At 49.8% G+C, this 12,795-nt stretch overlaps 1 protein-coding gene across 1 annotated transcript; it reads right to left on the minus strand.

Annotated features, from left to right (window-relative positions):
* Positions 1–1,262: 1,262 nt before the first annotated feature.
* C5ar1 (complement C5a receptor 1) lies at positions 1,263–10,276 on the minus strand. The gene is made up of 2 exons (XM_055615581.1): positions 10,225–10,276; positions 1,263–2,956 (listed from the first exon to the last, which is right to left on the minus strand). The coding sequence occupies exons 1-2, from the start codon at positions 10,225–10,227 to the stop codon at positions 1,916–1,918; spliced, it is 1,044 nt and encodes a 347-aa protein (XP_055471556.1). The 5' UTR covers positions 10,228–10,276; the 3' UTR covers positions 1,263–1,915.
* Between the last annotated feature and the right edge of the window lie 2,519 nt (positions 10,277–12,795).

A 12,795-nucleotide genomic window follows, 5' to 3' on the forward strand; every position in this document is an offset into this window, starting at 1 on the left:
GGGTCAGGTAGCCAGTGGAAAGGAGAAGGAAAGGGAGGAAGAGGTTTGAGGAAGGACAGCCGAGACACAGGTGTGTAGGTGAGTAGCTGTGGGAAGTCAGACGTGAACAGTGAGGAGAAAATCATGAGAGTGAGACAACTCGGGGTCACACCTGTAACCCCACCACATGGGAGGTGAGGGAAAGGGTCAGAAGTTTAAGATTGGATTCAACTATATAACCCGCTTAAGGCTAGCTTGGGCTACATGAGAGTCTGTCTCAAAAAGAGAGAAAGAGAAGGAAGGAAGGAAGGAAGGAAGGAAGGAAGGAAGGAAGGAAGGAAGGAAGGAAGGAAGGAAGGAAGGAAGGAAGGAAGAAGGAAAGAAAGAAAGTTAGTTTCAACCCCATAGAGGCCATCCAAAAAAAGAATAAAGCAGGGTGTGGCGGCACACGCCTTTAATCCCAGCACTCAGGAGGCAGAGGCAGGAGATCTCTGTGAGTTCCAGGCCAGCCTGGTCTGAATTGTGACTTCCCCTACAGCCAGGGCCATGTGAAGAGATCCTGCCTCAAAATAAGCAAACAGACATAAAATGAATGCCAGGGCAGGGAGCCTGTACATCCTTAGTGTCACAGAGTATCAACGGCACAATCCACGAAGAAGCCAAGGGTCACATGCCCTTTGGGAAGGAGCGAGGACCTCGCAGAGCCAAACTCCAGGATCTTACTTTGTTTATCATTTGTTTGGATTCTTGTTTGGAGTTCCTGAGACAGAGCCTCCCTGGGTACCCCAGGCTGGCCTGTAATGCTCGGTCTGGCTCCCGAGCCTCCCACACGCTGGGAACACAGGCTGTGCCTCCACAGCAGGCTCCTCTTGTCTGATCTTTCTGTTTTCACTTTTTTAATATGCTGACCAGAAAATTCAAAACCGTTCGCCCACCTGCCCAGTCCTTCTGATGTCGTTCTGCACCTGTGTTCTAGCCAGCACATACACTCACGCGCACACATTCTCCAAGCTGAAAGTGCACATGATAAAACAGTCCATCTCACATGATAAAACACTCCATCTCTGGCCAATGATACAAGTCAACAGAAACATGTAGCTAGCCTGGGCTACATGAAAGTCTGGTGATGTGGGTTGTGTTCCCAGGACCAAGGCTGAAATGAGAGAACCAATTCCAACAAGCTGTCCTCTGACCATCACATATAAGCCAGGACATTAGCCATTACACCCCTATAAAATAAGGAAACAAATGCCTAGAAATTAAATAACGTATTTCTGTACCTTCAAAAAAGCTCTTTATCATGTAAGCCACACATATTTGTTTTTACAAAGCTTGGGTATGCTGGATTCCATCGAATTCCATTCATAAAAAGACAAAATTGTAGAAATAAAGGATGGTTGGGCACAGTGGCACAAGCCTACAGTCACAACCCTTGGAGGATGGTGGAAGGAAGATCTGGAGTTCAAGGCCAGACTAGTCTACTTAAGACCTTGTCTCAAAAAAAGAAAGAAAAAAAGAAAAGAAACGAAGGGTGGGTGGTTACTGATTGTCTGGAGTCGGGGCCTATAGCTCAGTGGTAGTTTGCTTGACTGTTATCTGTGAGCCCCGAGTTCAATCCCCAGTGGCATAAAAAAAAAAAAAGAATTCTCTGCTTCTCTAGTCATACAGCCCCCAGCATCTGCCCAGCGACTGCAGGTGAGCAGCCTGAGCGGGGCGGGCCTCAGAAAGAGAGTCAAGTAATCTCTCAATGTGACGCTCTTCTTCAAAGGAATTCCTGCCTCTAATCTCAGCATTCAGGAGGATCCTGAGCTCCAGGCTAGTTGGGGCAACTTGGAGAGAGTCGCATAAAATGAAACATGCACAGAGAAGGGAGGAAGAAGGAGCAGGAGGAGAGGGGCTGAGAAAAGGAAGGGCTGGACCAGTCCTGGTGCCTCCACTACACTGCCTGACTCTTCTGGGTGGAGGTGTCCACAGTGGACCGCGTGAAGGTCCTGCTGTCCCTGCCCACCGCGTCTTCTGAGAGCGCGTTCCGGATGATGCTCGGGAGCGACCTGCGGAGCCGCCCGTGGAAACCGTGGCCGGCCATGACGTAGATGATAGGATTGACACAGCAGTTGATGTAGGCCAGGGACACACACAGTGAGTCCAGCTTCTTTACCTTTTTGAAAGTGGGCGAGGCTACAGGCAGCCAGGCCATCATCACCCCCGTGACCTGATAGGGCAGCCAGAAGACGAAGAAACAGGTCACCACGGCCGCCACCACCTTGACGGTCTTGGTGGAGCGCGTGGCCTTGCGACTCCAGGTCTTGAGCAGCAGGAAGGTGTAACAAATGCTGAGAGTGAGCAGAGGCCACACGAAACCCAAGACCAGCCGAAGAACAGCCACAGCCCTCTCCTTCTGGAGGCCTCCCTTCCCGTAGTTAACGCCACACATCATTTTTGACTCCAGGTCCTCATGCACCTGACGGAACATGAAGGACGGGATGGTGAGGAGCAGGGCCAGGACCCAGGCCACCCCGCAGGCCATCCACGCCAGGCCAGTCCCTCGGACCTTCTGACACCAGATGGGGTTGAACACCAGCAGGAAACGGTCGGCACTGATGGCGGCCAGCAGCAGGATGCTGGCATACATGTTGAGCAGGATGAGTGAGGGCAGGACCGTGCAGGCCAGGGAGCTGAAGTGCCAGTAGTTATGGTTAATAATGGTCGTGAACAGGATGGGCAGCGCCAAGCACGAGAGGAGGTCAGCCATTGCCAGATTTAGAAACCAGATGGCATTGATGGTGCGTCTGGCCTCGCATGCTGTCACCCACACCACCAGCGCGTTCCCGGGAACTCCCACCAGGAACACGGCCGAGTAGATGATCAGGGCCACAATGTCCCCAAAAGGCATCTGGGGGATGTGAGGGCCGTCCACAGGATCATCGAAGTTTAGGGTTGTATTTTCATAATCATATGTGGGGTAGTCGATGAGGTCCTAAGCAGAGTCAAAAAGGTAGATAGCATGAGACACATTCCCAGGGGATGGGGCAGGGGCATTCTGAGGATTTTTTATTTCGTACTTTGAGACTCGGTCTCTGCAAGTTACCCAAACTGGTCTTGAAGTCATTCTGCAGCCCAGGATGAATTGAAATCATGCTGGTCCTTCCACAAACTCTCAGAGCACCGGCAAGGCCCACTATACCTAGACCCCAATCCAATTTTTAGAATTTCTTTATTTTTATTTCATGTGCACTGGTGTTTTACCTGCGCGTGTCTGTACAAGGGTGTTGGATCCCCTAGAACGGGAGTGACAGACAGCTGTGAGCTGCCACATGGGTGCTGGGAATTGAACCCGGCTTCTTTGGAAGAGCTGAGCCATCTCTCCAGGCCCCAATCTCATATCTGGGGTTGGGGGTGGCACGGGATGCTGTTGAGACAGTCTCACTCTGTTGACCAGGCTGGCTCCACACACTCACAGAGCCCACCCGCTTCTGCCTCCTGAGGGCTGGGACTCAAGGTGTGCGCTGTCATGCCTGGACAATGAGATGGTTTGATTTCGGGGGGGGGGGTGTTTTGTTTTGTTTTTGTCCATAAATGTGCATGCTGCAGCACACAGCTGGAGGTCAGAGGATTACTTTGTGGACTCTGTTCTCTCCCTCAACCTTTACGTGGTTCTAGGGTAGAACTCAGGCCACCAGGCTTTTGGGGTGAAGCATAGTACCTGCTAAACCGTCTTGCTATTCATGTGGGGTTTTTGTTTTGTTTTGTGTTGTTTTGTTTTGAGACAGGGTTTCTCTGTGTATCCCTGGCTGTCCTAAAACTCACTCTGTAAACCAGGCTGGCCTCAAACTCAGAGATCTGCCTGCCTCTGCCTCCTGAGAGCTGGGATTAAAGGTGTGTGCCACCACTGCCCAGTTGATGCGATTTTTTTTTAATTTTGTGTGTGTGTGTGTGTGTGTGTGTGTGTGTGTGTGTGCGCGCGTGCGCGCGCGCTCACGCTTGCGCTCGGGCGCATGTGCAGAGGCCCTGGGAAGCCAAAAGAGAACACTGAACCATTGGAGTTACAAGTGGTTATGAGATATTCTATGTAGATGCTAGGAGCTACACTCCTGTTCTCTGGCAAGTACTCTTGACTGCCGAGCCATCTCTCCAGCTCCCAATGAAACATTTTAAAGAATCAAAATGTATATGAGAACTGTCATGAGTTCAAGGTCAGCTTGAGCTATGTGGCCAGACACTATTCCTGCTTGCAAATAATAATAGTAATAATAATAATAGTAATAATTTTGTTGTTACTTCTTTGTTGTTTAGCTCTTTGATAGGGTCCACTGTATCCCAGGCTAGTCCCAAAGCTCATTATGCAGCTGAAGATGACAAACTGCTAACCCTCCCGCCTCCACCTCCTATGTGCTGGGATTATAGGTGTGTGCCCTGAATTTGGACCAAAACCTAAAGTTGAAATAAAGACAGGGAAATGTCGTGTATTTTAAAATGCCTCATTCTTGGAAGTGAAGCTTCATTCTGCGGTGGGCATGCCCAGGCTGACAGTGTAACCATGATGTTTAAGCACAGTGGGCAGTGTGGGCCTCTGAGAACAGTCGTGGGCGGGCGCCTTGAGGCTTTCCTTCAAAATAGCAGCTCTTAAACTTCCGAGTGCCGAGACCCCTTCATACAGCTCCTCATGTTGTGGTGAATCCCAACCATAACATTATTTTTGTTGCTACTCCATAACTGTAATCTTACTACTGTTATGAATCATACTGTAAATATCTGTTGTTCAATGGTCTAAGGCGACCCCTGTGAAAGGGTCGTTTGAACCCCCAAAGGGGTCATGACCACAGGTTGCAAACCTCTGCTTTGAAAGCTCTTTATTAAGCCTGGCATGTGGCTAGTGGCTAAAACCCTGGTATTCATAGCTGGAGACAGGGTTGGAGGCAGTCCGAGAAAGCCTGTTACAGGAAATCCAATCTCAGAGAAAAAACAGCTGGGCAGGAGTGGGCATGGAGTGCTGGTAGAGTGCTTGCCTGGAACTCATGAAACCCCAGAGGGGCTCCAAACCCTGCAAAATGTGAAACTAGAAATGGTGTCTCCCACCCCGGAATTTGGGAGATGGAGGCAAAAGAGTCACCCTCAGCTGCATACATAATAAATAAATAATTTTTAAATGGAATGTGGATACATACACGGATTTATATAGATATATGCCTAGGTAAACAGATATATAGATAGACTACATCTGGGGACTCTTGGGTGGGGGGATACAGGAATTTACTGTCGCACACGTCTGTAATCCCAGCCCTGAGGAGCCTGAGGCAGGAAGATGAGGCGCTCCAGACCAGTCTGGGCTATGCATTAAGTTGAAAACCAGCCTGAGCTACACAGTGAGACCCTGTCTGAGTAATAACAAATAACAACAACAACAAAAGAAGAGAAATAACACTTCTTGTACTATTCTCATACTTTTCTATAATTTAAAAATATTTCAAGCCAGATGGTGGCGGCACACACCTTTTGTCCCAGCACTTGGGAGGCAGAGGCAGGTGGATCTCTGAGTTCGAGGCCAGCCTGGTCTACAGAGAGTTCCAAGACAGTTAGGGTTACACGGAGAAACCCTTTCTTGAAAAACAAAAACCATAATTTTCAAAGGAGAGAGGAAAATGCTCGGAGCATGGCTCGGAGCCCCAGCCACTCTTCCTACTCTAGCTCGCACTCAGCTTTGTATCTTTCTATTTGCCACTCCGGCACCCCCAAGGTCCCATGCTCAGGCCACTAGAGGGCTAATTCTGGGCCCAAGAGGAACCCTCACACTCTGCCATCCCGGTCCCCAGACAGGGAGGGCAAGCATCTGCTGGCCCCTCCTGCTCTCATCATCCTTACTGCAGTGACTTGTCCTCCAAAGCAGGGGCCTCTGTACCCCTGATCTCGCCACCTTGTCAGCTGGCCAGCTCCCTTCCTCACCCTCTCCTCTCTCTGACTTCATGAGGCAGAGAAAAAGATGCTGAGCCAAGCTCTGTGGTTGCCAGGAGGTTCCAGATACAAACATCTCAGGAAGCTTCGGCCTTTACAGAGTCCCCACAAAGGGGGAATACTGCTGAGCATGACTCATATCTGTGATCCCAGCACTTGGGAAGCTGAGGCAAGAGGAGCCTGAGTTTGACACCAGACTGGACTACCAAAATTCTCCCTCAAAACATAAAACAAACAAAGTTCAGAACTAGCTGACAAAAGGGATTGAGTAAGTTAGTAATAGCCTCTAGGCAACAAAGTATTACGCAAGTGTTAAAAGAATGAGGAAGATATTAATGGTTCAGAAAGGTCACCAATATCTAGAGAAAAAAAAAACTTTTTTAAAATTTATTTGTTATGTATACAGCGTTCTGCCTGCACGTGTGCCTACACACCAGAAGAGGGCACCAGATCCCATTGTAGACAATTGTGAGCCACCATGTGGTTGCTGGGAACTGAACTCAGGACCTTTGGAAGAACAGCCAAGTGCTCTTAACCTCTGAGCCATCTCTCCAGCCCCAGGAAATTTTTTTTTTTTTTTTTTACAATTTATTTCTTTTTATTTAGTGGTTCTGCCTGCATGTATGTCTGTGTTAGGGCGTTAGATGCCCCGGATCTGGAATTACAGAGTTGTGAGCCACCATGTGGTGCTAGAATTGAACCCGGGTCCTCTGGTAGAGCAGCCCATGTGCTCTTAACCACTGAGCCATCCCTCCAGCCCCTAGGGAAAATGTTTTAGAACCGCTTCTTTTGTGATGTATGAACTTGTATGGGTGTGTTAGTGTTCATTCATTTGCATATACACCGGCCCTTCGCACACAGCAATGCTTGCCTAGGAGGGACTGGGGGTAAGAGAGCTTTCTCCTGTTTATGTGGTTCTTGGGCATGGAAGTACGAGGCCACGGCCTTCTCCTGAAACGGTATCACACAAGATGCCCTTCGTAAGCACTGTCTCCATGTCTGTGCGCTCAACTGAGCATAAGCTCAAAAAAATATTTTTAAGAAGGAGAAGAAAACTGGAAAAAAGAAACAGAAGGGGGTGGAGAGATGGTTCAGTACTGAGGAGTGCTGGCTGCCTTTGCAGAGGATCTGAGTCCCTTTCCCATGAGAGTCTCAGAGTTGCCCTCACCTCCAGCTCCGGGGAATCCGACCTCTCCCTTTGCCCCGTGCGGGCATCCTCACAGGTGCGGCACACGGACTACGCAAGTGCACACACAGTGAGAAACAAATCTTATGAACAAATAAAGGATATGGAAATAGCTGCTTAAGGAATATGACAAAACAGTCTGCACATACATATCACAGAGGTCAGAGGTCAGGCAGGAGGACAGAGGTGTCAAAGGCATCCTTGGCTACAGAGTGTAGCCAAGTTCTAGGTTCAGCCTGGGCTACATGAGAACCTGTTTCCAAATAACAATAATTAGCCTGGTCCTGAGTTTACATACTTTTTTTGTTTGGTTGGGGGGGGTTGTTTGTTTGTTTGTTTTTATATTTGTTTGTTTTGTTTTGTTTTGTTTGAGACAGGGTTTGAGACTGGCCTTGAACTCCTGATCCTCCTGCCTCTATCTCCTGAGTGCTAGGATTATAGATATGTGCCACTGTGAGCAGCTTTCAACTGTTCTTTTTAAGTATTATCTCATTTTTAAGTATTATCTCAAAAATACTTAACATTTTTAAGTATGGCAGCCTTCAGAGGGCTGCTCCTGTGGCTATGCCCATTCTACAGATGGAAAAAGTGAGGCTCTGGATAAGTTAGAAAGCCTCTCTATTAGCAAGAGCAGAGATGGGAGAGGAATCCCCAGAGCCGTCTCTTTCAAAGGCCGTATGCTACCTAAAGAATGGGGGTTCAATGTGGTGTGGCTCACGTCTTTAATTCAAGCGTCTGGGAGGCAGAGGCAATAGAATCTCCTACACAGGGTTCCAGGACAGCCAAGGCTATGTACAGAGACCCTTTTTGAAAGAGATAGACAAAGACAAAGAGAGAAAACAGTGGCGTAAATCTTCATTGAGAGGGAATGAAACTTCTTCCCACTGGGAAGTTTGAAAGTTAAAAAGGCTGTGGCACCCTTGCAGTACATGAGTATTTTATATCCCCATATTGATAGTTTACTATGCAGTAAATCTAATGCACTTAACAAGAGGACTCTCATGCAGTAAGCACTCAGTAAGTGCCTACTCGCAATATTAAAAATTACTCATTCAAACGAGGTAAGAAAAAGTATGTGTAGGAGCTAGCCATGGGGGCACACGCCTGTAATCCCAGCACTCTGGAGGCTGAGGAAGGAGAGTGTGATTAAGACCAATTTGGGTTACATAGTAACATTCTGTTTTAAAAGATCAAGGACTGAAATGTAGCTCACTAGAGAGCCCCTGCCTAGAATCTCCAAGTAAGGGGCTGGGGTTGTGGCTCAGTGGTAGAGCCCCTGCCTAGAATACCCCAGTGAGGGGCTGGGGGGTGTGGCTCAGTGGTAGAGCTCTTGCCTAGATCCCCCAGTGAGGGGCTGGGGCATAGCTCTATGGTAAAGCCCCTGCCTAGAATCCCCCAGTAAGGGGCTTGGGTGTGGCTCAGTGATAAAGTACCTGCCTAGAACCCCCCCCCACACACACACACACACTGTGAGAGGCTAGGGGAGGGTAAGGAGCACAGCTTGACCATAGAGCATTAGCTGAAGAATCTAGAGCCATACCCCAGGCCGAAACAGGGACTCTACAGTTCAGATCCACAGAGTGACTTAGTCCTTAGGAACACGGCATAAGAAGGTGAAAGAGCAGCGGGTCTTGACCCGCCCTGTTCTGGAAACCCCAGTTGCTCAGGGCTGACCCAGAGGAGGAGACCAAGGGATGAAGAAAGCTCATACCCTCCTTAGTCCTCGAGTTTTCTGTTTCCTCTTTTGTGAGGATGAAGCAAGACCGTGTCCTCTGTTGCAGTGGTGTGAGATCATGGGGCTGCTAGCACCGTGACACAGCCTCAGGTCCCAGACACAAGAAAACAGCCATCTGAGAGGACATGGCCTCAGACCATCAGCTGCCCAACCGACCAACTCTGCTAACTACAAAGGGGCCCAGACCCAGTGCTCCTGCCTGGCTTCAGGTTCCCATCTAACCTTTCTGGAAATGACCATTTTCCAGACTGGCTGTCAAGATTCCCAACACTGACCTCCTTAGACTTCTTTACTTGTTTTTTGGTTGTTTTTAGACAGGGTTTCCCTGTGTAGCCCTGGTTGCCCTGGAACTCTCTCTGTAGACCAAGCTGGCCTCAAACCCACAGAAATCCTCCTGCCTCTGCCTCCCGAGTGCTGCAATTTTAAAGTCATCCTTCCTTCCTTTATTCATTCTGTTTTGTTTTTTTTTTTCGTCTCTTTATTTTTCCTTTTGGAGACAGGGTCTCAACTAAGTTGCCCAGGCTTACCTCAAACTCTCACGCCTCCTGCTTCAGCCTCCTCAGAGCTGGGAGAGCAGGCTGAGCCACCACCATCGGTAGTTTGTAAAATTGGCTTTTGTTGTTGCTCTTCTAAGATGGGGCCTCATGAAGCCCAGGCTAACCTTAAAGTTACTATGTGAGATTGAACTTCCAACTTTCCTGCGTCTGCCTCCCTCCCAAGGGCAAGGATTCCATGTACCCCCACATCCAGTTTTACGGGGTGCCAATAGTAGGACCAGGGCTTCAGCACTGCCACCAAGCACGCTCACACCTGGGCTGGATCTCCGACCCATTTGTCTTTTAACACAAATGTCTTTTAACACAAACAGTATTTCCCAATATAGTAACTCAGGCTAGCCTGAAACTTACATATAGCCCAGGTTGGCCTTGGATGGCAGCACCCTGCCTCAGGCCCTTGAGGGCTCAGATTGCAGGCGTAAAGGAACATGCCCAACTTGCAGAACTCTTCCTTTTGGAGAGCTGATTCCAGGCCTTCCTGCCCTCAAGAATCTTTTTGTTTTGTTTTCAAGACAAGGTTTCTCTGTGTAGCCCTGGCTGTCCTGGACTCCCTTTGTAGACCAGGCTGGCCTTGAACTCAGAGGTCTGTCTGCCTCTGCCTTCCTGAGTGCTGGGATTGCAGGCCTGCACCACTGTGCCCAGCCTGAAGAACCTTCCTGAGTCTACAGCCCTGTGACTTCTCTTAGTGCTTGCTCACATCACATCCTCTGAATGTGAGCTGTGGGTGCTGGTGGAAAAGGGCAGAAGAGGGAATGGTGAAGAAGGAAAGGGGCAAATAAGTCAGACAGGGAGAGGGAGGGGGCAGAGGACGCACTCACCATGTCCTGGCTCCTCCTGGCTACTGAAGTTCCCTCCTGTCGCCTGGGCTGTGCTTCTGAAAGCCTCAAGAAGAGATGCAGGCTGCTGAGAGGAAATGACTGTCCTGTCTCTCAGAGGTGCTCATTGGCCACACACTGGCCATCCTAGCTGGGGCTCCCTCCACCCGGGGCTCACCCCGCATCAACAACACAGAGGGGAGTCAGCTTGGAAAGTGGAGGAAGTCTGTGGCCCCAGAAGGAAGGAGGGCGATTTCCAGGGCCTCTTCTCTGGGCTGCAGCTGTGTTCCTGGCTTCGGTTCCCCCATCTGAGGAGGACTCTTCTTCATCTGAAGGAAGTTTGGGGTTTCTGAGATGTCCAGAGGACAGGAATGGTGACCGCGCAGCCCAGCTCCCCAGCCAGGCAGCCTTTTTTTTTTAAATTTATTTAATTTTATTTTATGTGCATTAGTATGAAGGTGTCAGATCCATTGAAATTGGCATTACAGACAGTTGTGAGCTGCCATGTGGGTGCTGGGAATTGAACCCAGGTCCTTTGGAAGAGCAGACAGTGTTCTTAAACCACTGAGCCATCTCTTTAGCCCCAGGCAGCCTTTATAGCCAGAAAGCACACACAGGCTGCAGAGATGGCCCAGGTCTTGGAGGTCATCTCCCATGGGGGGTGGGATAACACACCAAAACCAAAGTGTTCTGGAATTGTGGCTCGGTTGGTTGAAGGCTCGCCTAGTGCACACAAAGCCATTCCCAGCATAGAATGGGAAGTTCAAGTTCCCCTCCTCACTGCACCCTGAGTTCCAATCCAGACCAGGCTTCTCGAGACCCTTTGTAGCGGGGCTCCTCAGCCTTTGTAACGCTGCGGCCATTTAGTACAGCTCCTCATGTTGTGGTGACCCTGACCAGAACATTATTTCTTTGCTACTTCAGGACCATAATTCTGCTACCGTTACGAATCATGATGTAAGTCTCTGACACGCAGCGTTTCTGATACGGCCCCAGGGTCATGACGCACAGGTTGAGAGCCAGTGCTTTATAGGAAGGAGAGAAGAAAGGGGCTTAGGTCAGGCATGGTGGCACACTCCTGGGTGCTTTCCGGCTATAAAGGCTGCCTGGCTGGGGAGCCAGGCTTCGGTCACCATTCCTGTCCTCTGGACATCTCAGAAACCCCAAACTTCCTTCAGATGAAGAAGAGTCCTCCTCAGATGGAGGAACCGAAGCTGGGAACACAGCTGCAGCCCAGAGGAGAAGAGGCCCTGGAAATCACCCTCCTTCCTTCCGGGGCCACAGACTTCCTCCACTTTCCAAGCTGACTCCCCTCTGTGTAGTTGGTGCGGGGTGGTGCTGAGTGCTCTGAGCGAGCCCCGGGTGGAGGGAGCCCCCGCTAGGATGGCCAGTGTGTGGCCAATGAGCACCTTGCTTACTTACACGGAAGCAGTAGGATCAAAAATTCCAGGCACCAGACTGCATAGCAAAGACTAAGTCTCAAAAAACAAAACAAACAAACAAACAAAACCCCTTAGGGTCAGGTGTGTGGTGCACAGTTAATCCTAACACTCTGTAAATTCGAGGCCAGTAAGGGCCACAGAGTGAAAGCCTGCCTGAAAAAGAAATAAATGAAATGAAAAAGCAAAAGAGAAGAAATGTCTTACTCCGTCTTAACAGCATAACTAATCGTTTGTTGCTTTCTTTTCCGTGTATCTGAAATCGTCCCCCTTATCCTCCCACATCCTGCCCGAGTATCTGATCCATCAGCTGGGTGAGGCCCCTTGGCCCTGAGACTTCCTGAGTGTGCAAGGAGATGGATTCCGAGAGGGACACACTCCCTGGATTTCAAAGACAGCCCCCCCCCCGCCCCGCCCAGGAGGAAGGGGTTCTAGGCATTGCCTCGCCTAAGAGGTCAGCGCCTGAGAGGTGGCCACAGGAGGCGCCATGGCGAGCCCATCCTTAGCTGCAGAGCCGAGGCTAGCCCAGAAGGCACGAGACGCTCTCAGAAAGTCAGGAACAGCCAGCTGCGGCGCTACGCTGACTCCCAGCACTCAGAAAGCGCAGGCAAGCCAAGCTCCATGAGTTTGAGGCCAGTCAGTCTACACGTTGAGTTTGAGGTCAGCCAAGGCCACACAGAGAACTGTCTCAAAACAAGAAAAGTAAAAAAAAAAAAAAAAGAAAGAAAGAAATAAAAATAGTAAACATGGGAAGTTTATTGATTTGGTTCTTGGTTTTTCGAGACAGGGCTTCCCTGGGTAGCCTTGGCTGTCCTGGACCTCTTTGTAACCCAGGGTGGCCTCGAACTCACAGAGCTCCCCCTGCCTCTGCCTCCCTGAGGGCTGGGATCACAGGGGTGTGCCACCACTCCTGGCTTCTGATTTGCTTTTTAAACTTCGTGTGCGCGTGTGCGCGTGTGCGCGTGTGTGCGTGCGTGCGTGCGTGCGTGCGTGCGTGCGTGTGTGTGTGTAGAAGTGAACTCAGGTCAGCAAGCACTTGACCCACAGTGCACCTCGCTGGCTCTTTTTTCCTGGGTAGGGATGAAAACTGGCTCGTGACCCAGCATTGTGGGAGGTGATTGTCTCTCGTGCACGG

Source organism: Psammomys obesus, unplaced genomic scaffold, assembly GCF_907164565.1.
Source record: "Psammomys obesus unplaced genomic scaffold, mPsaObe1.curated_primary_1811, whole genome shotgun sequence".
Classification (NCBI taxonomy): Eukaryota; Metazoa; Chordata; class Mammalia; order Rodentia; family Muridae; genus Psammomys; species Psammomys obesus.